This window comes from Panthera uncia, chromosome B4 (genome assembly GCF_023721935.1).
Source record: "Panthera uncia isolate 11264 chromosome B4, Puncia_PCG_1.0, whole genome shotgun sequence".
Lineage (NCBI taxonomy): Eukaryota > Metazoa > Chordata > Mammalia > Carnivora > Felidae > Panthera > Panthera uncia.
The window spans coordinates 45,028,685-45,055,982 of record NC_064809.1 but is presented as its reverse complement, the minus strand read 5'-3'; the positions used below and the strand labels follow the sequence as shown (position 1 = coordinate 45,055,982).

The following is a 27,298-nucleotide window of genomic DNA, read 5'->3' as shown; positions in this document are numbered from 1 at the left end:
GTCAAATGCAGGCATATGCTAATATTTTAAATTTAATATAGTTCTTTACTACTTAAGAAGCAGTTTCTCATATCTCCTATTTACCCTGCCAGTTACTCTGTGAAAGTTACCCTCCCCCCGTTTTATAGATGAGGAAAACAGGCCGAGAGATCAAAGAATTCAAGGTGACTCGAAAAATGAATCCAAGACCAGTGCTTCTGCCTAAATCTCACTCTTTTTACTGTTCTGTGCTCACACAAACATATTTCAGTACTGCAAAACAGACCACTTGAGATTTCTCTGGTGAAGATATTTTATTTTTCATAAAAATATAATTGTACAATGCTCTTCAGAGAAAGAAAATACCCTCAATGCCCCCCAATACCACATGGATTAATAATCTTCCTCTCTTTCAAAACTAAATATGTAATTGATAATATGCAACTGATTTCTTGTGAAATATAGCATTGATGTTTTAAATTTCTTTGCCTTTGTTTGAACTAAAAGTAAATCCAGTTTAAACCTATGCTTTTTGTAATGAGCCAAATCAACTCTATCATAATTCAAAGATGATGAAATAAAATGCTAAATGGTGATGCTGATAAATACTGTCAAGTAGCTGAAAAACAGTGATATGAATTTGCTGCAGTAAGACAGATTCTGATTTAGATACAACAGACAGGTTTTAGACGAAATAGAAAAAAAAATTTAAGAACATCAACTATCTCCTAAAACGTGACCTGGCCAAACTTATTCCATCTTATATTCAGTTGCTCTAATATATGGCAGGTCTATGCTAAGTTAATGACAGAATATGACTGGTCTAAATACACAAATATATACTTTCCCCTTACCTTCCTTTCTTTGGGAACAACAACAACAACATTACTCTTTTTACTCAGGGAGCAAAGAGAACAGCGCTGATCCAGAGGGACCGAGCTCAGTGATTCTCTCCCCCTCTTCTGTTCTCTCTCAGCCTGTATGTTGTCATTACAGAAAGTGAGAGATGCTAGGATTTCAGTATTGCTGCTTTTTAACTGGAATGGGAAAAGAAATGCTCCAGCTGTTTTAATCAGTGACATTTATTAACATGCTTCAAGTGGCCAAAGCGTGCAGCCAGCACAACACCCAAAGCAATCAAAACATTCCTTTTTAAGACCAAGAAACTTTGTCTTGGTATGATCTACTTTAAAATACCAAAAAGATAGGTTTAGGAATAAACTTTATATAAGTTGTAATTTACTTTCATCCAAAATTACACATCCTCTACCTGAGGACAAAGTCACTGCTCTTGTAAAGATACTGGGGGTGGGGACAGAGGGTAGCTCAAATGAGCTGTACTTTAAAATTACAACCAGAGAAGAAATACTTCAAGCACAATGGAGACATTCCATTGAAGAGCCACATTCATTTTGGAATGTTTGCTTTGAAAACAACTCTTCTGGGGAATTCAAAAGGTACTGAACAAAAAGCAACACGTAGTAAATCTTGGGTTGTTTTGCAAAATAAAAATATACATTTGAGTAGACCAGATGGCAAAACCATACCCATTACAATCTGAACACTGTATTTAAAACACTTAAACTCTGAAGGTCTGGATATTAACAATCCTCAATCTATCTATATTTGTGATCCTAAAAAGACATTAAATACTCTTAAACCCCCAGTCCTCCAAAACACAGAGAGACCCAACAGGTTGGGCTAGTGGTATATCAGTAGTCACACAGGACTAGACTAGATCTGAGTTTGCAACCTACACACAAGAGATCTTCAGGAACTTAGGCTAAGGGGAAGCACTTTATTGAAACATGGCCTAAGAGAAGAGGGGAGAGTACCTTGTAATCTAAAACTATGTGGTCCATCTCTTGTTCCACCTCAGTCTAGAGTGTGATGCCTCCTCTTAAACTGCCATTTCGTAACAAAACATACTGTGTAGAAGCCAAATATTTGCCTCAGTAGAGCAAAGAACAATTATAATTTAGCAGCAACAGAGAACACAATTCCTGATTTAACTATGGGACAGAGAAGAAAGAGTGATAGGGTGTCTCACTGGGGAAACTGAAAGATACCTAGTCTATTTGCATGTAAAATATTATGAGCTTGATTCCTCAGCCATTGCTCTGTTGGGTAGTCAGGAAGAAGGTCAATGTAGCTGTAACCGGAGCTGAAAAGAACTACTCTGCCGTTCTGTGCTCCCACCAGGCCATCTGGCCGTGGTGCTGTGACAACTCTAGCTCAGTGCTTCATTCCAGAGTGTAGACACGGTCAGGGCCAAACCAGAGGCACACCCACAGTGTGTTTCTTCCTGGCTCAGAACACATTCATCACGAAGCTCATGTCAGGGGAGAAACTAAGTGTTCTGGTTATGCCTACAGCCATTAGATCTACCAGCAATTTCTCCCTCATTTTGTTCCAGATCTCTTGAGGCAGAAACTCGATCTCAGCAGCTAATTTCATCCTATTTTCTTTAGAAAAAGTGTCCGAGTTAGTTGACTACACAAGGAAATGTGTGTGAACATTCACTCCTACCCTCCCCACATACATATATAGACATACAATAGAAACACATACATACATTCTCTAAGTTGTCAAGATGGTGTATGCTGATGAAATGCCTAAAGGGTTACTTCTTGCTTAAAAAGAAAATTTGACTAATTATTCTCCAAGTATGGATTAGGCCCTAGCAAACTTTTATAAATATAGTTCGAGAAGACAGCAACGAAAGTTTTAAATAGAGGCTGTCTTGAGGGCTTTCCTGATGGATTTTGTTAACACGTACATTATTCAAAACAGGCATATCATTATGGATTATAAAAATAGAACTGTATATATTTGTTAATACATATTCACAGCTTATGCTGGAATGGCTCACAGGAGAAATCATGGTTCATGCAGAAAATAAACATTACTCAAGTAAATATAAACAAATAAGATTAGGTCCATTAAGGCTGAGAACTTAATAATCAGCCCATTTGGTTTCTCTTTGTAGGGCAGTCAAAAACATAAAAGAAGGTGACACCTAAACATACATACACATACAATGACATGAAATACATGGAAAGAATATAAATTAACCAATAAAGCAATGTGGAGTTAAGGTGCAAAAATACAATCTTCACCCACTTCTCTCTACTCCTGTGTTTTCAAGCATTACAACATGTTAACTGCCACCGGTGGCAATACCAACCAGAACAGGTCTGAATGTTTATAAATTTTCTAAGTGTTGAAAGTTAAAGCAAAATCCTTTGGGATCTATGATCACACATTTTGGTAGAAACTGCAGATTTACAGAGATGACTACTGAGCAGTAGGTAGTAAATGGAGCCAAGAAGTACAATCTTGCCCATTCATCCTCCATAGGAATCAGAATATTGGCTTCAATCAGCTACTCATCATTTTATATAATCTTCACCCTAAAAAATAAATCATAGTTACCAATGTAAGAATGTTTGTAAGTCAATGAAGTTTGTTTAATCTGTTTTAAAATGTATGAATTTTTTGTTTGTTTAGGATCTACAGAAAGGCTTTTTAAAAATACAGATTGCAAGAAAATTGAGCTGATTTGGCTTTTTTTCATTAATTCAATTTAGATTAAAACAAATGTTACCTCATGTAATAAAAGCTATCAAAAACCAAACCGTTCGCTTTTACAAAAATATTTTAAAAGATAAAAAATTTACAGCATTTTCTTATAACTGTTTCAAGTGCTCCCAAAGCAATCACAATGATAAAGAAACCAATCCATGACATCTTCATTATAAAATCTTTACAGTGTCTTCAACAAATGGTCCTGGAACAATTGGATATTCACATGCAAAAGAATTAAGTTGGACCTCTAACTCATACCATATAGAAAAATTAACTCAAAATGGATCAGTGACCTAAAATATAAGAGCTAAAACCATAAAACTCTTAGAAGAAAACATAGGGGTAAGGTTCTTCATGACCTTGAATTTGGCAATGGATTGTTAACATATGACACCCAAAGCCTGAACAACAAAAGAAAAAAATAGATAAACTGGACTTCATCAAAATTTAAATGTTTTGTGCACCAAAGGACACTATCAAGAATGTGAGAAGGGGCGCCTGGTGGCTCAGTCAGTTAAGCGTCTGACTTTTAATTTTGGCTCAGGTCATGATCTCATGGTTCGTGAGAGTGAGCCCTGCATCAGGCTCTGTGCTGACAGTGCAGAGCCTGCTTGGGATTCTCTCTCTCAACATAAATAAACTTTAAAAAAAAAAAAAAAAAAGAATGTGAAAAAAACAACCTACAGAATGGGATAAGGTCTAGAATCTGGGAAAAATATAAACTCCTACAACTCAACAACAAAATGAAAAACAACTCAATTAAAACTTGGGCAAGGGACTTAGACATTCCTTCAAAGAAGATATACAAATGGCCAATAAGCATATGACGAGATGCTCAACATCATTAGTCTTTGGGGAAATGCCAATCAAAAACACAATCAGATACTACTTCACATCCTAGGATGGAAGGCTATAGTTTTTAAAAATAGAGGGGCACCTAGCTGGCTCAGTCAGTGGAGCATGCGACTTTTGATCTCGGGGTTGTGAGTTCAAGCCCCATTTGGGTGTAGAGATTACTTAAAAATAAATTTTTTTTAAATAAGGGAAAATAAAAAGAGTTAGCAAGATGTACAGAAACGGGAAGCTTCATATGCTGCTGGTGGGAATGCAAAATATATCAGCCACTGTGGAGAACAATTTGTGGTTCCCTTAAAAGTTAAATATAAAATTACCAGAAGACTCAGCAATTCCACTTCTAGGTATATAAGCAAAAGAACTGAAAACAAGTACTCAAACACATACTTGTACACTCATGTTTCATATCATACTGTTCGGGAGAAACAAGCATCAACAGATGAATGAACAAATAAATTGTGGTACACATACCTAGCAGAACATTATACAGCCATAACATGGAATAAAGTACTAATATAGGCTACAGTGTGGATGAACCTTGAAAATACACTAGGTGAAAACAGCCAGACACAAAAAGTCACATATTGTATGTTTCCATTTGTATGAAATATCCAGAATAGGTAAATCCATAGAGACAAGTTGCCAAGGGCTGGAGGGAGGAAGAACAAGTAACTACCTAATGAGTTCAGGGCTTTCTTCTGGGGTGATAAAATGTTTTATAACTAGATAGAAGTGGTGGTTGTACAACATTGATTGTACTAAATGCCTCTGAATTATTACTTTAAAATGGTTAATTTTATGAATTTCATATGAATTTCACCATAATGAAAAAAAAAAACCCTGCAATGATGGGCTCCTGTACTAGATACAGCCTGGACTAGGTGAAGACAGGTTTTTCCCATTATAGCTGTGTGACCCTGGGCATCTTAACCAACCCTTCTGCTATTTCTTCATCTACAAAATAAAAAGTGTAATTCCTTAACACAATTATTGGAGGAAAAACATAAGATAAATATAAGTGAAAGGATTCTTTAGGCTGTAAATCAAAATACAAATAAAATTCTTATTAACAATAACTAGAATGTACTCCCATTTATGGACTAAGTTTACTTTAAGAATTTTCCATACATTTTTCAGTTGCTGTTCATCGAGCCCATGTAAAATTCATCTCAATATTTAGAATCTAGCACCATTTCACTTGCTTATTAGTATATTACAAATGACATCAACATTTTATTTAATGACATAAGGAAAGTGGTCAATGGAAACCCTACCTTAAAACGCTCCTCTAAATATAAACTCTCCCACTCATGGTACTCACAGGAATTGCTGTTAGCATCCGTCTTCCCAGCTTTCATGTGCCTGCTTGAGTTCTGCTGAGATTTGCTCTGCTCTTCTCCAGTGAGTAGGGCCTTTATTTCAGAAGGGATTTTTCCTTGGTCCATTGCCAGGCACCACTGCTTGTACTGAAATATGTAAAATATATTTAAGTAAAATTTTACTAGCCAGAGTTCAGGAACCAGGGGTAGAAATCCCAGACAGAAGAACTCCCATAACTAGAGGTCACACTGGCTGGTGGGAATCCTATCCCTCCACTGTATTTTCTGTTTGTAACCTAGGACATGTATGAGGCCTGCCATCTTTCAGAAGAGGGTAGGAAACTGCTGTTGAATCTTCTAGTGATAAACTGTGGGTAGTGCTCAGATTAAGAAGGCCCTTCTGGGGAGGTGCTTGAGTGGCTCAGTCGGTTGAGCATCCAACTCTTGATTTCGGCTCAAGTCATGATCTGGCTGTTTTGTGGGTTTAAGCCCCGCATTGGGCTCTGTGCTGTGTGTGAAGCCTTGGAATTCTGCTCTCTCTGCCCCTCCGCTGCTTACACTCTCTTGCTCTCAAAGTAAATAAACTTAAAAAAAAAAAGAAGGCTCCTCTGGTTAAAAGATTCTCTCTTCCCAGTGTGCCACTAATTAGAATTCATCTCTTTTTGCTGTCACATTATCATTTCTACTCCTAAAATAAATAATTTTATAATTTCCCTTCTCTTTCATAAACATTCACTAAACATCTGCTTTCTGCCAGACTGTGTAGTATGGACTTTGACGTATACAAAGATCAGTTAGTTCAAAGATCATGCCCTCAAGTAGCTTACACTGCAGAAGGTAAGAAATAACTTGCAGCAGGAGTCAAATTCAATATATATATTTTTAAATCTATTCAATAGTGTTTATCTGGACTCTCTTCAGACCCCAACCTTATTTTCTTACCATTTAAAATGCTGAGGTCCTAGTTTTGTGATGATCATAGTAGTATTCTCTCTCGTCTCCAACCTGTCACCTCCTCCCCTGAGCTTATAGTGAGATTTCTATTCTCTTTTACATTTCTACAGCCACCACCCAAAGTCTGGATGAATAAATGACCAAAACATGACAAATAAATAAATCAATATGTTGAAACACAAATGGTATATATACTATGCATATTGTTACATTTGTTATATTGCTTTTTCCACTTAGCAATATATTGTAAATGCCTTTCTACATTAGTAAATATACATGTGCATTGTGATTTTTACTGCCTGCAAAGTAGTCCAATTTATGAATGCAGTATAATTTAACTAATCCCCTATTATTGTACATTTGTGTTATTTTCCATTTTTTTCCTTCAAAAACAATCCCTCAGTGAAATAGTCAGGCACATTCTGCTCCCACCAGCTACTATGCAAAACTGCTTCCTTGCTTACGTCTTGGCTAACAGACTAATATTCTTTCCTGTATTTGTGAAACACATACGTGAAAATTGGTACCTTCATATTTTAATATATATTTCTTTGACTACTAAGCTTAGGTTGATTTTTTCAGGTGTTTACTGGCAGACTTTCTTACCATTTCCAGTTCCTCTCTGAGGGCACATATGGCTCTTTCCCGACTGGATACCAACTCTTCCAAATACTGGTATCTTAGTTTTTTCCTGGCCCGGCATTCTCTTGCACTCTGCCGGCTCCTCTCAAGTTTTGCCTTCAAGTCGATTTTGGCTGGCTTCCGACCACGTTTGCCGGGCTTCTTAACTTTACCTCCAACCACCTTCGGCAAGAGAGAGAAGAAATGGTTTTTTTCTCTCAGTTCTGTTTCTAGGAAAGTGACTATGGCTGCACATTAGCAAGGAAAACATTTACAAATAATACATGAAGCCAATGAAACTAAGAAAGCATAATCCCATGACATGCCTCATGAGTCTTTGCTTCATGTTATTGTTTTCTTTCTGATACTTCTAATACTATGAGTGTGAGAGAAGAAATTCTGTAAGTTTTCATTATTTCTTCAATGATAAACTTTAAGTCATTTAACAGTAAATTTTATGAACCATGTATGACTAGATGCTACAATCTAAAAGATGGCCGCTGAATATTGTGTTCACAAAGAATTTCTGACTTGTGAAAATAATAGGTAGAAAAACCAATATTTAAAATTGTAGGGGTGCCTGGATGGCTCAGTCGGTTAAGCATCCGACTTTGGCTTGGGTCATGATCTCACAGTTTGAGAGTTCGAGCCCCATGTCGGGCTCTGTGCTGACAGCTCAGAGCCTGGAGCCTGCTTCAGGTTCTCTCTCTCTCTCTCTCTCTCTCTCTCTCTCTCTTCCTGCTCCTCCCCCATTCATGCTCTGTCTCTCTCTCTCTCAAAAATAAATAAACATTAAAAAAAAAGATTTAAAAATTTTAAGTTCAGTGTAATCTCAACCTTATAAAACAACACATAGAAGAAAGGATGTTTATTAAAAATTCAATGAGGATTTCTTTGACAGCTTTCTCTCATCTATATTTTTTATTATTTCTAAATGTTTATAGTTAGAAAACAACATAAAATTTGTACAAAAATTGTGTGTATGTGTGTATATATACACACACACACACACATATATATATAAATGTATCCTAAGAAATTTGGCTATGAATTCCCTCTTCAACATTGATGAGCCCAAAGGAACACACAGAAGTCCCTGACATCTTCAGGATAATTCTCTCCTGATTTTAGAAGCCTATAATTATAACCTTAGACTGTCTCAAGAGATTTCAACTTGCTCCCACTGGTCATAAGACATCTTTTCAATATCTCTGCTATTCATTTACCTGCACAGGCACAATTTTTTGGTGACTAGCAAAATAATTTAATCTTCTTCACTGTTTAGCTTTGGAACCTCCCCAAGTTCTTACACAAGATGTAACTATGAGGTAAATGTGATGATTTTTTAAATACACGAACCTGAACTTGTACATCAAATAAATTTTCTTTAAAGCAATTACCTTGAAAGGGGTTACATTTATTCCAAAGAACAAGCTTTTTGGGAAAGTGCTTTTAGAGCTAGTTTCTTACAAGCTACAATACAGTCGAGTTGGCCTCAGATTATCTACTTTATCTGACAAAATTCTGAATTATGGTCCAGTTCTTTCTGAAAACTACCCTCAGAAAATAAAAATGACATAACTTCAGTATTCTGAAAGGAATACTGCTGAGGAATACTGCTGAGGCTTTAAAGGCAATTATAAAAGAGAAGATGCAAAACTCAAATACTGAAAAATCATTGGAATAAAGTAGGGGCACCTGGGTGGCTCAGTTGGTTAAGCATCTGACTTCGGTTTGGGTCATGATCTCACAGTTCATGAGTTCAAGCCCCGCGTTGGGCTCTGTGCTGACAGCATGGAGCCTAGAACCTGCTTTGGATTCTGTCTCCCTCTCTCTGCCCCTCCCCTGCTCGTTTTCTCTCTCTCTCTCTCTCTCTCTCTCTCTCTCTCTCTCTCAAAATAAATAAACTTAAGAAAAAAAAAGCTCTTAAAAAAAAAAGTAGAAGCATTCCCAGTAACAAAACTCAAACGCAATATTCATGTGGGTATAAAAACTCTCATTTGCTTGTTTGTTGCGATCACTATTAATATCACACATGAACAATGCCCAATACCCTATAAAGATCAGATCATTACTAAGTATAATGGTTAGGTTGAAAACCAAACTGTAAATATGAATGAACCACATTGACCAGACCCTGTGTCATGTAACATGATGGCCAACCACTGCATCAAGCATTTTATAAGGCAGCTCTGAAATGAGACTGAATTCTCCAAGACTCTGGGGAAAAAACTTTCTTTTCCACCACTCTTGTAAAGCTAGCTGCTTCAGTACTCCCAAATTAGTTTCAACTTTTCAAAAACAGATCTTTTAAGCTTTTTATATTATACACCATGTTTTTATTCCAACATAATAATATACACCTCAGGAAACTGCACAATTTTAATAAAATATTTTGAAATCATCCTACATTAAACCAAAGTATATTTGCTATTGCTACAGTTTTTAAAAAGCAATATATTTACAGCATAAACTCGAGTCTACAGAGACATAAATGATAATCATATCTATTCTTTATGTAGTAAAGTGAATCGTCAATCATACAACACTGTAATCTAATACCTCGAATATTGCTGTTTTTAATTAATTCAGGAGAGGCTGCCTTTGAGAAGCCAGCAAGAGGACACAGTGTACTTAAGAGACTTCAATGATTTTTGAAACAAACTGAGCACAGTCATAAAAATCAAACAAAAGTTATATCCTTTTGTTTAGTTTTCATGATAGTAAAATTATTTCACTACCTTTTTTTAAATTAGAAAGCAGAGTAAATGAATCTAGGTTTCCTGTATTTTATGTCACCTCCTGTAAAATTACGTTAAAACCGTATGTTTAATTTTTCCTCAATGGTAGACTGAATTTTTAGCTTTTGGTGTCAGCTAAAATCTGATTAGTATACCGGTTTTCAAGAGAGGTAGATTGCAGGATTACTGTAAGTCTTAAGTATAAAAGCACCAGGTAAAGAAAAAGGTATTATACAAATGTGGGTTAGTAGACTACTTGCCTTAACAACTGAACTTCATATATTCATAAGCCATAATGATTAGGGGAAACTTAGGAGAAGTTAGTGAAAGGAACCAGAAACTAAAACTGAAATCAGTCTCACAAATTCCTTAAATAGCTCTGGCCAAAAATCATTCTTACCAATTTTCATTAAAATTTCACAAACTCAGTGACAACCATATTGTCCCTTTGCTCTCCTATTTCTTCTGTGAGGAAGCACATTAATGTTGCTAAGTAAAAGTACTGATTTTTATGCACCAACACAAACTCCAAAGAAAACTATGAAAATGATATAAGATTTAGCTTTTTCTATTCTAGTCTTATTTCTATTGACATAGAGCCACATGAAAATATAAATAGCTGTCTTTAAAACAGTGGAACCTCTTTATCCATTACCCATTTTACTTCTTTTTCCTCCCCCAAACACATTTGTGAGCTGGAAATAGGAAGCCCCAAGGGAAACACTCAGAAAGTCTGTCTCCCTAGCTCTCATATAAAGAAACTTGCCAGCCATTGATTTTTTTCTTACTCTCCAAAGAATTTATTACACGAAGGTAAAACAGTAGAGATGCTAGATTTCACTAGGGCTTTTGCAATACCACATCTGTCTTCGTTATTACGTTTAAAATGTTCAAGTCTGTTTATTATAAGCAAGTAAGAGTGAAGGTCCTACTTTTATGTTAACTACCTGTTTTTTTATAAACACTTTCTCCATTGAGACAAGCTAAAACTGGATGTTCTGATTTTTAGAAAGTAAGCACCAGGGACTGTCATATAATTCTTAGCACACAGCAATAACTATCTAATAAATATGGCAGATAAAAAGACAAAAGACATTCCTAAGTAAATAATGGGTCAAAGAAGAGATCACAAGGGAAATTAGAAAACTGCTTGGAAATGAAAAGAAAACACAACATACCAAAACTTTATGAGATGCAGCTAAAGCAGTGCTCAGAGGGAGCTGTAAATGCTTAAACTAAAAAGAAGATTTGAAATCAATAACCTAATTTTCCACCTTAAGAAACTCGAAAATGAAGGACAAATTAAATTCCAAGCAAGCTGATGGAAGGAAATAACAAGTATCAAAGCAGACATAAATAAAATAGAGGATGGTAAAACAATAGAGAAAATCAATGAAACCAAAAGTTTCAAAAAAACCAACAAAATCAACAAACCTTTGGCTAGACTGGCCAAGAGAAAACATTCAAAATACTAAAGTCAAGATGAGGGGCGCCTGGGTGGTGGCTCAGGCATCCGACTCGATTTCGGCTCGGGTCATGATCTTGGGGTCGTGGGATTCAAGCCCTGTGTTGGGCTCCGTGCTGTTAGTGTGGAGCTTGCTTGGGATTCTTTCTCTCCCCCTTTCTCCTCCCCTCCGCTGCTTGTGCTTATACTCTTTCTCTCAAAATAAATAAACTTAAAAAGACTGGGTTAAAAAAAAAAAAGACTGAAAGAGACATCATCCCTATCAACTTTACAGAAATAGTAATGGTTACATGAGATACTATGAAAAATTATATGCCAAAAACAAGATAACCTAGAAGAAATGGACAAATTTCTAGAAAGACACAAAGTAGCAAAACTGACTCAAGATAAAATAGAAAATCTGAATAGACCTATAACAAAAAAAGAGATTGAATTAGTAACAACAACAACAACAAATTCCCACAAAGAAAAGTCCAAGTCACTTCACTGGTGAATTCTACTAAACATTTAAAGAATTAACACTAAGTTTGCATAAACTCTTCCAAAAAACAGAAGAGAAAACAACATGTCCCAATTCATTCTACGAAGCCATTATTAGCTTGATATCAAAACCAAAGATACCATAAGAAAACTACAGACCAATATGTTTTCCGAATATAGATGCAAATATCCTCAACAAAATGCTAGCAGATTGAATCTAACAGCATATAAAGAGGATTTACACCATAGCTATGTGCAACTTATCACAGGAATAATGATAGGTGTAACAACCCAAAAATCAAATACTGTAATAACAGATCATCTCAAAAGAAAAAAAGGGCCAAAGTTACATTTTCTTTTCAAAAGACTCAGAAAAAGCACCTGACAAAATCTAACACCTTCATATGAAAAAAAAAAAAAAAAAAAAACAACACTCAACAAACTGAATAAAGGGAACTTCTTCAACCTGATAAAGGGTATCTATGAAACACCCACAGCTAATATCACACTTAAAGGTAAAATATTGAAAGCTTTCCCCGCAAAGATCAGGAAAAAGACAAGGACCTTGCCTTCTCTCATTACTTCTATTCAACACTGTATTATATTAGAGGATCTAGCCACAGCAATTAGGCAAGAAAAAGAAAGAAAAGTCATTCATACTGGAAGGGAAAAAATAAAACTACTTTTACTTGAGGATGGTATGATCTTGTATGTAGAAAATCCTAAGGAATCCACAAAAAACTATTAGTGCTGATAAATGAGTTGAGCAAGGTTGCAAGAGACAAGATCTATAAACAAAAATTAGCTCTGAACAATGAACAATCTGAAATGAAATCATAAAGACATTCATTGAGAATAGCATAAAAACATACCATTTAGAACAACATTTTAGGGGCACCTGAGTGGCTCAGTCAGTTAAGCATCTGACTCTTGATTTCGGCTCAGGTCATGATCTCACGGTTCATGAGATCAAGCCCCAGGTTGAGTCGGGCTCTGTACAAACAGTGAGGAGTCTACTTGAGATTATCTCTCCTTCTCTCTCTGCCCCTCCCCTGCTTGCTCTCTAAATAAACATTTAAAAAAGGAACAGCATTTTATTGAGGGTATTTGCATCTATATTCAGAGAACATATTGGTCTATAGTTTTCTTACGGTATCTCTGGTTTTGATACATGCTACAATATTGGCCTCATAGAATGACTTAGCAATATTTAACAAAAAAAACCCTGCAAACCTTATGCACTGAAAACCACAAAACATCATTATAAGAAACTAAATATCTAATAAAAAGAAAGACATTCCATATTCATGGATTGAAAGACTTAATATTGTTAAGATGACAATATTCCCCCAAATTGATCTGCAAATTCAACAAAATCCCAGCTGGGGTTGCCTGGCTGGTTCAGTTGGTAGAACATTTGACTCTTGATCTTGGGGTCATGAGTTTGATCCCCATACTGGGTGTAGAGATCACTTAAAAAAATACCAGCTGCCTTTTTGCATAAACTGACAAGATAATTTAAAAAATTATATGGTCTCAAAAATAAATAAACGTTAAAAAAAAATTTTTAAAAAATGCTCTGTCTCTGTCTCAAAAATAAATAAATGTTAAAAAAAATTTAAAAAAAATGCTCTGTCTCTGTCTCAACAATAAATAAACGTTAAAAAAATTTTTAAAAAAAAATAAAAATAAAAAATTATATGGTAATAGAGGGACCCCAAATAGCCAAACAATTTTAAAAAACAAAAAGGTGGAGGGCTTGACTTGCTGATTTCAAAATTTATTAGAAAGCTACAATAATCAAGATAATGTGGTACTGGCACAAGGGTAGACACATATCAAATGAAAAAGAATTGAGAATCTGGAAATAAACCTTAGATTTATGGTCAAATGATTTTCAGTAAGGTGCCACAACAATAGAGAAACGGGAAAAGAACAGTCTTTTCAATAAATGGTGCTGGGACAACTGAATATCTGCAAGCAAAAAGAATTAAGTTGGACTCCTACAACATGCCATATACAAAAATTAACTCAAAATAGAACAAAGGCCTAAATGTAAGAGCCACAATAACTCTTAAAGGAAAACATAGAGATAAATCTTGTGACCTTGGATTAGGCCACAGTTTCTTAGATATGACACCACAAGCATACTCAACAAAAGAAAAAAATTGGACTTCAAAATTAAAAATTTTGTGCTTCAGGGGCGCCTGGGTGGCTCAGTGGGTTAAGCATCCGACTTTGGTTCAGGTCATGATTTCACAGTTGGCATGTTCATGCCCCACGTCAGGCTCTGTGCTGTTAGCTCAGAGCCTGGAGCCTGCTTCAGATTCTGTGTCTCCCTCTCTCTGCCCCTCACCCACTTATGCTCTCTGTCTCTCAAAAATAAATAAACATTAAAAAAAAATTTTTTTATGCTTCAAAGAACACCATTAATGTCAACACATAGAATGGGAGAAAATAATTGTTAAGTCATACGTATGATAAATTTGTATCCAGAATATACAAAGAACACCTACAATTCAACAAAAAGATAAACTGTCCAATTAAAGTGTAGGCAAAGTATTTGAATAGACATTTCTCCAAAGAAGACATATAAATGACTAATAAACATATGAAAAACATTCAACATCATTAGTCATTTGGGAAATGTGAATCAAGGCCAAGAGATACCTCTTTATACCCACAAGAATGGTTATATGATAAAAAACAGCCAATAACATGTGGAGATGTGGAGAAATGGAACCCTTATACATTGCTGGTGGGAATATAAAATAGTGGCCACCTTGGAAAACCATTTGCATGTTCCCCAAAATATTAAACCTAGAATTACCATACGACCCAGCAGTTCTGCTCCTAGGTATATCCCCCCAAAAGATGAAAACATATGACCACATAAGAATTTGTACAATGCATGTTCATAGTAACGTTTTTCATGATAGCTTTTTAAAAAGTGGGAACAACCCAAATGTCCATCAACTGATGGGTGTATAACAAAATGTGGTGTGTCCATACAATGGAACATTCATTATTCAGACACAAAAAGGAATGAAGTACATGGTTCAACACAGATGAACACTGGAAACATTATGCCAAGTGAAAGAAACCAAACACAAATGGCCTCATACTGTGTGATTCCATGGAGCTAAAATGTCCACAAAAGGCAAATCGGTAAGAGATAAAAAGTAGATTAGTAATTGCTTAGGGCAGGGGAGGAGAGAATGAGCAACGACTGCTAAAGTGTTTCTTTTGTTCTTTTTTAAAATTAACATAGTTTGCTTTTCAGAGCTGTTTTAGGTTTACAAAAAATTAAGCAGAAAGTAGAGAGTTCTCACATATCTCCTCTTTCTCCACTCTCCCAGTGTCCCCTATCATTATTTATTTTTATTTTTTTAATTTTTTTTTTCAACGTTTTTTTATTTATTTTTGGGACAGAGAGAGACAGAGCATGATCGGGGGAGGGTCAGAGAGAGAGGGAGACACAGAATCGGAAACAGGCTCCAGGCTCCGAGCCATCAGCCCAGAGCCTGATGCGGGACTCGAACTCACGGACCGCGAGATCGTGACCTGGCTGAAGTCGGACGCTCAACCGACTGCGCCACCCAGGCGCCCCCCCCATCGTTATTTTTTTGAGAGAGACAGAGAGACAGACAGAGACAGGGCATGAGCAGGGGAAGGGCAGAGAGAGAAGGAGACACAGAATCTGAAGCAGGCTCCAGGCTCAGAGCTGTCAGCACAGATCCCTATGTGGGGCTCGAACCATGAACTGTGAAATCATGACCTGAGCCAAAGCCAGACGCTTAACCGACTCAGCCATCCAGGCATCCCCCAGCGTCCCCTATTATTAACATCTCGTAGGGGTGCCTGGGTGGCTCAGTTGGTTGAGTGTCCAACTTTGGCTCAGCTCATGATCTCGTGGTTTGTGAGTTCAAGTCCCATATTGGGATGGATCTCTGCTGTCAGCACAGAGCCTGCTTCAGATCCTCAGTACTCCCCCACCCTTCCCCCACTCCCTCTCCCTCTCTCAAAAATAAACATTAAATTTAAAAAAAAATCTTGCATTAGTGTAGTACCTTCACTATAACTCATGAACTAACGTTGATATGTTATTAATAAATCCATAGTCTACATCACTCTGTGTTGTATGGCTCTCTGGATTTGACAAATGCACATATCATGTATCTGCAATAAAGTATCATACAGAATATTTTCACTGCCCTAAAAATCCCATGTCCCACCCCTTCTTCCTTCCTCCAAAATGCTGGCAACCATTTATCTTTTTACTACCTTTATAGTTTTGCGTTTTCCATAATGTCATATAGTTGGAATCACATGGTAGACAGCCTTTTTAAACTGGCCTCTTTCACTTAGCAATATGCAAGGAAGTTCCGCCATGCCTTTTTGTGGTTTAATAGTTCAGTTCTTTTTATTGCTTAATAACATTACTGGGGTGCCTGGGTGGCTCAGTCGGTGGGGTGTCCAACTTCGGCTCAGGTCATGATCTCACAATCTGTGAGTTTGAGCCCCGCGTTGGGCTCTGTGCTGACAGCTCAGAGGCTGGAGCCTGTTTCTGATTCTGTGTCTCCCTCTTTCTCTCTCCTCCCCCGCTCATGCTCTGTCTCTCTCTTCTCAAAAATAAACATTAAAAAAAAAATTAAAAAAAAACAATATTACATTACATGGATATACCACAGTTTGTTTACAAGGGTTTCTTTTTAAGGTAATGAAAATGTTCTGGGAAGATAGCAGTAACCATTGCACAACTGTGAATGTACGGTTGGCCCTTGAACAATGCAAGGGTTAGGAGCACTGATCCCCAAGCAGTCACAATTCCACACAAAACCTAACTCTTAATAGCCTACTGTTAACTGGAAGCCTTACTAATAACATAGTTAATACATATTTTGTATATTATATGTATCATATACTGTATTATTACAATAAAGTAAGCTAAAGAAAAGAAAATATTATTAACAAAATCACGAGGATGGGGTGCCTGCATGGCTTAGTCGGTTAAGCATCTGACTTCAGCTCAGGTCACGATCTCAAGGTTCATAGGTTCGAGCCCCGCATCAGGCTCTGTGCTGACAGCTCAATGCCTGGAGCCTGCTTCAGATTCTGTGTCTCCCTCTCTCTCTCCCCCTCCCCCACTCATGCTCGGTCTCTCTTTCTCTCAAAAAATAAATAAACATTAAACATTTTTTTTAATTAAAAAAAAGAAAATCATAAGGAAAATATATTTATAGCATGGCACTGTATTTATAAAAAACAAATCTGTATGTAAGTGAGCCCACATGTTCAAACCCATGTTGTTCAAGCATCAACTGTACTAATAAAAATCACAGAATTGTACACTTTAAAAGGATGAATTTTACGGTATGTGAATTATTTTTCAATAAATGCATTATCTTAAAAAGACAGCTGTTATTAAAAAAATACGTGAACCTTAAAAAGCGGAAAGAATAATAGAAAAGGAAGAATCAATGTGGCATAGAGACACAAGCTTATGAGGAGAAAGAATATTACAGAGGGGAGGGGTCAAGCATAAGGGTTCTAATTTTGGAGCTTAAAAAGGCTGAGAATTAACACACAAGACTGGATCTAGCCAAGAAGGAGTTCCTGATAATTCTAAATTTAACCATTACAGAGAAAAAATAGAACTTAGCCTGCAAAGGCCTGAGTGTGGATGGCACAGGCTTCCCAGTCAACAGGTTTAACTTTTGTAGAAAGAGGAGCTGCATGCTCTCCAGGGGTTCTTATTAGGAAGGCTCCAGTGTCCAGATTAAACCCTATTCCAAAGATTCTTGGATCATTTTACTTCTAGCTTTTTAGGAGCTAACAACAAACACTTAAACTCAAGGCCAAACTGGAGTATGCAGGAAGAGAGCACTCACCATGGACAAGGCCTTGAGTGAGGCACTCTACCTGTTACCTCATGTTATTTCACACCATTTCAGGGAGGGAAAAGCCATCTTCTTCAGGTAAAGAGGGGAAAATTAATTCCTCTATTCAACAACCATTTACTGAACACCTGCCATGTCCCCAAATTCTGTGAAACTCCAGGAATATTGATATAAGAACACAGGGTCCTAAACTGTAATGTATATAGACTCATAAGACACAGAAGACATGAAAAAAGCAATAACATAATAAAAGACAGGATATCAGGATATACAGGAGTGATGGTGGTAGAAGGATACATGTATACACACACATACCCACACACAGATATGCACAGTGATCTCTTTTGTTTTATAGATGGCAACATTTTAGTTCAGAGAATTTCAGTGTCAGAGCAGGGTCTAGGACCTAAGACCCCTGATTTGCATCATAGCAACTTGTCACAAGGTAACTCACTATCATAAGCATAACTATTCCCCTCCAGATTTCATGGTAGGACTCATTAACTTGATCACATCATGCCCTGCAAAGGCTCGAAAACTGACAGGCGCTTTATAGGCACTGCTCTATTAATGCCATATATCTCTCATTTACTCCAGCTCACTGTGGCATTAGGCACTTGATGGAGGGTGGTGGTGAGGAGGTTAACTAACTTTCTCATTTTATGCTTCCTTGAAATCTCCCTCTACTATTGTGGCTCTCCATACCCACCAACTGAAGTCATGCCAATCTATTCCTTTATAAAATCTGAGTTAGCTCTTCTTCTCTCCTCCTACTGCCTATATTAGTCAGAGCTCTACTCACAGATTATCACAATAAGTTCTCAGTAGGGCTCCCTACCATCTCTCCTTTTCCACTCCCACCTTCCTAGTTAATCCATCCTGCAAAGAGCTACCAAATTAACCTTTCTTTTCAGTTTATTAAAATAACGTTGGTGTATTTTCCTTCATTGTAAAAACGCAGTTATCTGATCATTACAGAAAGAACAAACTCCCTTTGGCCATGTCACTCTCCAGCTCAAGAGAAGACCTCTGACTCAACACTGCTTACTAGGTCACTACATCCAGTATATCACTTTCCTGTGGCTGCTCTAACAATTACCGCAAACTTGGTGGTGATGAAAGCAATAGAAATGTATTCTTTCTGTTTGTTCTGCAGGCCAGAGTCTGGAAGGATGGCACTACTTCTGGAGAGCACAGGGGAGAATCCATCCTTGCCTCTTCCAGCTTCTAGGAACTATCAGCATGCCCTCATTTGTGGCCACGTCAATCCAATCTCTGCCTCTGTGGTCACACCGCCTCCATATCTGTCTGCCAAATCTCTCTCAGCCTTACTCTTATGAGGACACCTGTCATTGGATTTAGGCCCCACACAGATAATCCAGGATAAATTCTTCCTCTCAAAACCATTAATTTAATCACACTCCCCCCCCCCACCCCATAAGGTAATATTCATTTTTACCATATAAGGTGATATTCACAGGCTCCAGGGATTAGGACACAGATATTTCTTTTCAGGGGCCACTAGTCAGCCCACTATATCCAGGCTCCTGCTAACCAAGGCAATCTTCTCTTTCATTATTCCCCAAAGGGGAATCATATCTAGTCATGCCTCCTTAGGACCTTGCCTCATCCCCTCCATTCCCATCTATTCAATATCACCATTTCTCTAAATGTTCCCTCCACCTCTCTACCATCCAGAATGGCAAATGTTATGCTTTCTTTGGTTAGGGGATCAGCTCTAGCCTTCTTTCTCTGAAGCTCTCCCTGACAATCACCGTCTTCCCATATGTCATTTTTTTTCTCCAAATGTCTGGAACATATACTGAACACACTGAATTTATATGTTATATTGCTTTTTGTTTGTTTGTTTTTTAGTGGCCTCACAGATTTAAGTTCTATCTCCTCCAGGTAACGTGAGCTGCTCGGGCACAAAAGCTGTGTTTTCTGCTTTCCCAATCTCCACTGTATCCAGCCCTGAGACAGGCTAAATTTAAGAGGCATTTATTAAAAGACTGATAATTGAATGAATAAATGCAAAGAAAAATTAGGACTATTCAAAACTGACTTAAATTGATGTCATTATCAGGACTGCCAACTTATAGAAGCTATAAAAGAAAAAGAAAAAGAAAAAAAAGCTCCCTCATAAGGGATATAAAATCTGAAAAACCAATGAAGAACTCTTAACTATTTTACCACCCTTTTTGCACTTATTTACTTCCTAATGCTCTAATTCTTAAGGCAACTCATAAAAGTTCAAGCTGTTAAGTAAGTCTAAGAGGATTATTGCATGTACATGAAGTGGCAGCAACAGCCCCAGCTAAAGACAAAAAATAGCAAGGGGGTTCACTTCACTCTTTTTAAAACATAAAGTGAAAAGTTATCTCCAACTGATTAAAGAAAAATAAGATAGGAATGTACCCAGCTACTGCTCTTTACCACTTTAAAGAAAAAACAGGTAGCTGCATTTTCATTTGGTGTTAAGACTCCCGTAACTTCCTTCACAGCTGTGGGTTAGGCCTTTTATTTACCAGATCTTCAGAAACAAAAGTCTAATCACATCTTCCTGCTGCTAACCTTTCTGCCAGTTTTTCTAGTCAACGGAAGGAGAAAGAAGATAAAGTAGGCCTCTCTGAACTGAGAGTTAACTCCTGCCTCTCCTCTCCCAACACCTATGCCTGTTTGAAGCTAAATATAATACTACATAGATTTCAGCAATGCCTGAAACTGTTACAAACTGACTCACTAGGAGCTGGTCTATACCTAACTGTCTTTGCTTCCCCGCCCACCTCTTTCTCAACCGCTACATTTTCGCTTCTACCCTATCACTCCAGGGAAAATTCTCTTGCTAGGATCATAAATAATCCCCTATTTTCCAAATAGAACGGATACTCCTCCCCAACGCCCCCTTTGCTGTTTACTTGACTTTTTTTGTGGCATCTCATATTAAAGTTCCCTCTTTAAAATTTTCTCTTCCCTTAGATACATGGCAGAACTGCCTTCCCCCTTTTTTTTCTGGTTCTCCTGGATCACTAACCCTCTTTATTTTGTGGAGTTCTGTTCCTCAGCCTCTTCTGATCATTCTAGTCCAGAGTTCTGTCTTTTTAACTCTCTCTTCTGTCCACATTCTTCATCCTTGAAGGATTTTATGCATGCTACATCAACCACAACCCAAATTACAATAGCCTCAATATGGTCTTCAGCTCAGGCCTTTCTTACGAGCAATCTAAACTGATGAGGGGCCAGAAAGGACTAGCATTTACTGAGAACCCGTGATGTACTAAGTTCTTCTGATATGGACTCACATATATACAGCTGACTCTTCAACAATGCAAGGGTGATGGGTGCCAACTTCCAAACAGTCAAAAAACCATCTGTAACTTTTCACTCCCCTGCAAAACTTAACTATTACTAGACTACTGTTGACTGGAATCCTTCTCAATAACACAGTCAATTAACACACATTTTGTATGTTATATGTATTACATATTGTAATCTTACAATAAAGCTAGAGAAAAGAAAATGTTAAGAAAATCATAAGGAAGAGAAAATATATTTACAGTACTATATTTATTTTCTAAAAATCCACGTGTAAGTAGATCTGGGCAGTTTAAACCTATGTTGCTTAAGGGTCAACTGTTCATTTTTTAAGTAAGCTTTATGCCCAATGGTGGGGCTTCAACTCACAGCCCCAAGATCAAGAGTCACATACTCTACCAACTGAGCTAGCCAGGTGCCCCAAAGGTCAACTGTTATTACATTTAATTCTCACAATAATTCATTAAAGTTTTATTAATCCATCCAGTGAAGAAATTCAGTTTGGAACAGATTAAATAATCTGTTCAAAATCATAACAGCTTGAAAGTGGTAGAAATGAGATCTGATCTTTGGTTATATGCCAAAATCCATGTTCTTCCCTAATCGGACCCTCTGCCTCTAGTCTTATGCTGGTTCCTACATCTTTACCCTAATCCATTCTCCATATAGCCATTAGCATTTTTTCCTTTAAAAACACAAATCTGATATTGTCGCCTCCGCTTTAAAATCCTTTGATGGCTCCCCAACATCTATAGCCTTGGTTTTCAAACTGCGGCAAGCATATGAGCCAGTCAACTGGCGAGCCTAATTAAAATTCAGATTCCCACGCCCTATTCCCAATATCCTGGGTCAGCAGGTGTTTCTTTATTCCACATTTTGAAAAAATACTGACCAAAATGTGTTAGCTTAATTTGCCAGGCATAATCATGATCTGGCCCCAGATTATTTTTCCAATCTTATCTCTGCCTACACCTTTACTTATGCTTTATGCTCTAGCTTGGGAGTCAGCAAACGACAGCCCTGATGGAAAGCAAAGCCCAGCCGATTGACTGTTTTGGTAAATAAAGTTTTATTAGAACACAGCCACACCCAGTCATTAAATCTGCCTATGGTTACTTCTGTGCTAAAATGGCAGAGCTGAATAATTGCACCAGAGACCACATGGCCAGCAAATAATTACTATCTGACCTTTTACTGAAAATTTTTTAATTCCTGCTCTAACTTCTACCATAGTACTTATTCAGTGCAATATGCTTTATTTAGTACAGGCATCTACTCTTACCGCTCCAAAAGCACTTTACCTCTATTGCCCTTATTTTTTGCCTCACTATATTGTAATTATTTTTCTTTATGTCTGCTTAGCCCACTGAAATGTAAGTTTCCAAGAATAGTTATAAATGTTATCACCTTTGTGTCTCTGTCTAGCACAATGCCTTTACATATTATGCGTCCAACAAATATTTAATGAATTAATGAATAAACAGACTTTTCTGAAAACCTTAGGAGAGTGAATTGTTCTAAATAAGGATATGTAAACTTAGATTTCAGCTGGTTTCTGTAGTATTAAAATTACTCCTTAGGGTTAAACCATCTTTTGAGGTACCTTAGTTAAAATATGCAGGCAGTATAGGGGTGCCTGGGTGGCTCATTTGTTTAAGCATCCGACTCTTGATTTCAGCTCAGGTCGTGATCTCATGGTTCCTGAATTTGAGCCCCACATGGGGCTCTGTGCTGACAGTGCAGAGCCTGCTTGGGATTCTCTCTCTCTCCCTCTCTGTCCCTCCCCTGCTCGTGCACTCTCTCTCTGCCTCTGTCTCTCAAAATAAATAAACTTAAACATTTTTTTTTAATCTTAAAAAAATATATGCAGACAGCCTAGAGAGGAAAGGAAGGTACATTAAATCTGTCAGAGATTTGTTTAGTAGATGAGCTGGCTCTTCTGTTTTAGTCTCGTGGAAAGCACTGATGAAGAGGAGGGAAGAAAAAGCAGAGAATGTCTGAGTTTTGTGGCACTGCTCAAGGAAGGTGGTTCCAACTGTAGCAAAAGATGGATAAAGGATCAACAGGAGGGACTTCAGGGGCCAAAGGACAGGTCCAGGAATGTCAAAGAGATTCTTTGGCCAAGTTAAAATTTTTGTGAGAACCAACACTACTCAGAACTGAATGGAACAGAAGACCTTGTCTTCTTACCTAAGAGGTAAGGAAGGTGTAAGAAAACTCATTTTTAGAAAATCGTGTGTAATACAGGTAGAGGAAGAACGAAGGAGAACAGTATCCATATTAGCATATTGTGGCCAGTGTCTGACCCACTCTCTTGTCAGTCACTCAACTGAAGCTTGGTGCCCTAAACTGTCAGGCAATATAATATGGTAATCTATTACCAGCTTAGTCTGAGGCAGGGACATATCTAGTCTAGGATATTTCAATTTATATTAGTCATTCATTCAATAAACATAGAAGTCAAATGTAAAATAAAAAGTAAGAACCTTCTATGATCAAAGCCTCTGAAAATAACATACGTTAATTTTCTTTGTAATTGAATGCAGCAGATCAGGAGGAAGCTTTCATAAAAACAAGCACTTTTTACTAGTAGACATGCAGGTGGGCTCAGGAGACTATCTTTCTCACACAATCTGACAGTTAAATGCAGAGTTTAAGTTCATTTCAAGCCCCATCCCATTGCCCTGTCCCATTGGGGGCATAGTTAGGAGCAAAGGATAGTGTAGGTATAAATATAAACATGGCTCCAAATGTTATGCAACAGCGTGCAATTAAGAATTGCTAAAATGAGCATCTCAGGTACCTACTGCACTGTGTCAACTACCAAGGAAGTCACTCCTTGGTAATGATAACATTTTTTGTGCTTACTATATGTCAGACTCTCTATTCAATGCTTTATGATAATGTAGTACCTCTAATCCTCAGCAAAGCCTGTGAAAAAGGTATTGGCCATTTAACAGATAAAATGGAAGCTCAGAAAGGTTAATTAGCCAAGATTTTTCCTTCCCAACTAGCTTAGTAGAGATCTACTCAGTCAGTGTTCAATCTCTGCTACTTAACACTTTCCCAAGCCCCCACTTTTAGATGCCCAATCTATCTCTTGCTTTCTTTTTGCTATTTGCCATTGTCTGTATACTCTGGGTGGTTGGCTCAATAGAGCACATGGATTAACAAAGCCCAGGTACGTCAGGGCAATCTCCTTAATGACACTCTGTCCCCACTTCCTTCAGTCACTATTAACAAGTACTCTATGCTGTATCAGGCACACCGCTAGTCGGTTGAAAGGCAAAGCTGCACTCCCATTCAAATCTGTCCTACTCTGACTCCAGAAAGCTGGACGGCAGAATGTGGAGAGCTCCTGGCACACTCACTCGTTGCCACTGATGAAAACAACTCAGAATACAGAATCTTTTTAAAGGGAGGTCCTCACATCATCATCGTCTTCTCCTGACCTGCTCATTCAAGTACTGTCTCTCTAGAACTGCAGCTCCTGCCCACTTCATCCTCTTCCCGTTCCCCTGGCCTTGCTGTTGGCCAGTCTGTCATCCTTTCTGCCCTCCTGTCACCACAATTCCAGGCCCCAACTCTCACCTTCCCTTATACAGGAAAAAAGGGAACCTGAGACTCCATCACTTAAACATAATGTGAGGGGAAATGTGTTTTGTGTGTAAGTACACGTATATGCTAGGAGGAAAATACAATTTTGCAGGACTGTAACAACTAGAGCACAGAGAAAGGCAGGCCTGGGAGCTGCCAAAGACTTGTTTAAGGGCTGTTTCATACTGCCTGACTGCTGGAAGAGCGGTCCAGTCTTGCTGTACATGGCATTTAAATATTACTCATCCACAACTACGATATGTACTCAAAGTGAAAGTAGTGTATTTACAGAGGCACTATCCATCCAGAGACCTCTGAAGGGATTTCCTTCTGCATGATCATTAAAGATTTAAGAAACTGCTGGTTTCTAAATACTCTCATAAAAACAATCAATTAAAAAGAATGAGAACTGAGTTCGTTTTGCTTCCCTGTGAACCCTATAGGAAATAAATTATGGATAGTCTACCCCCCAAATTTAACTTCACTCTTTTAGGGAAAACAATACAATTTTATACCCTCCACCACAGTTTGCTAGTTTTAGAAATAACTCCTATGTGATTCTATAGGCAAGTCAAATAACTCAAAATCCAATGTATTTTTCTTGGGACTTAATTTGAGATTACCAACGACTTTGAGAAAGTTATCAAATGTTTCAAAGGTCTGAAAAGTAAACTAAAAATTATGTAGAATATACTGTGAGAGCCTCAAATTAAGGAAATTAAAGAACGATGTTATTTTAGCATCCTTAAAGAGCTGTAACATTATTTTCTACAAAAGAGAAGGGATACGGTATTCAGATTTACTTTCAAAATCAATACTGAACAGTCAAGCTAGCAAGACTTTTATGGAAAATCATTTTCTAATGTTCCTGGAAAACTTTCAGAACTCCCTCTTTCTGTCTTGGAAATATCACTTCCTATTAGGGTTTGCTACTTCACAAGCAAACTGTTTCTCTAGGTGAGTCTCAATTTCAGAGTACTGCAGTGGGCTTTCCCTTCATTTATCACTTTTCTCAGAGCCTTCTGCAAGAACGGGAAGAGGCGATAATGTAGACTACCACAAACAGCACAGAGAAGGGAGAAGTGTTTTCATTCTAAGGATGGGTGAAACAAAAATGTGACCGCAGCAAAGTGTTACTGGTTAAGTGGAGGGGGACAAGAGCACCCAAACAAAGGAAAAAGCTAGCACGAGCAGTATGCCAGAGCCTGTGGAAAGTAGGACCCCTGAAAGGCAAAGAGAAGGAGTAACTTCTACTTCAAAGACTGGCAAAGTCTAGCAGTCTGAGTCCTTAAAAAAAAAAAAAAAAAAGTCCAATTTCTTAAACATGCCAGAACATCAGTAAGCTGATGAGTAATGAGCTGACCATCCCTATATCTTCATGAAATAAAACTGGACAACACTAATGTGGATAGACAGAAAGACAGGGTATACATAAACTATGTGAATTACCCAATTATGAATAATGCCTGCTAGAATCATAGGGATAAGTGATTTTTTTTTTTTTAATGGCAAAAGACGGATGGAAGTGGGATATTAAGATACATTACCAAGAAGGAATTCACTACTTTTCCTAGAGAAGGCTTTCTAGAGGAGGTTAGATTCTGGACGAATAGCAACAGGAGCTTCGCAGAGTGTTCCAACCAACCACAGGAAAATAGCTCATAGGGGGAGTGAACTGATTATATGAATGGGGCATTGAGTAAGGGAGCCTGAGAGAAGAAAGGGGAACCTTCAAGGGGAATAGGGCTGGTTCAGGGTGCCCTAATTAAGGTCTCCACACCGGAGAAAGTGTGGGAGAGGGCCGGGGAAGGCAAAAAGAGAAAACACGGTAGTTTCTTCACTTATCTCGCTAGGCAAGTCAAGGACTAGGGTTTGCGCTACCTGGAAAAGCTGACAAACAGGCTTGTCCGGGGAGTGAAAAATTTCCAGAGGAGAAGGCCCTTTCTGGAAAAACACAGCCCCCTGTTCCCTGAATTTCTGGCTGGGTACAGGGGGTAACAACTGGAGGCGCAGGGATGTCTAAGGCAGGTGTTTCCCGGGTGTTGGCGAGGCTACCAAGCTGAGGTTCAGCGGCGAGTCTAGCACTTAGCGACAAGCAGGCGGCGGCGGCGGCGGCGGCAGCAGCTGCGCGTGCAAACCACAGGACTTACCTTACTGTCATCCATCTCGGCGGACAGGCCGGCCTGGCCAGGCGCTCCCTCCCCCTCCCCTCTCCCGGCTCAGCCGGCCTGGCCGGGCCCGGCCCCCGCCCCGGGGGAAGAAGGGGATATGGTTCTGACTGTCTCCTCCTCTCGCCTAACAGTTCGCTTCCCTGAGGCCACAGTCACGGGGACGAGGGACCAGTTCAGGAATGACAGAGCGGACCCTGGAGGCGGCCCAAAACGCCTCCCTTTGCCGCCGCCGCCTCCTCCTCCCCCTCCATGACAGTCTCTGGGTGTGTTTACAGACTCCCTGGAGAGCCGCCCGGACGGGAGGGTGGGCGGG

General features: G+C 38.2%; 1 protein-coding gene across 1 annotated transcript; it reads right to left on the bottom strand.

Annotated features, from left to right (window-relative positions):
• Positions 1–880: 880 nt before the first annotated feature.
• On the bottom strand, positions 881–27,298 carry CREBL2 (cAMP responsive element binding protein like 2). The gene is made up of 4 exons (XM_049625078.1): positions 26,965–27,298; positions 7,302–7,499; positions 5,744–5,888; positions 881–3,392 (listed from the first exon to the last, which is right to left on the bottom strand). The coding sequence occupies exons 1-4, from the start codon at positions 26,977–26,979 to the stop codon at positions 3,388–3,390; spliced, it is 363 nt and encodes a 120-aa protein (XP_049481035.1). The 5' UTR covers positions 26,980–27,298; the 3' UTR covers positions 881–3,387.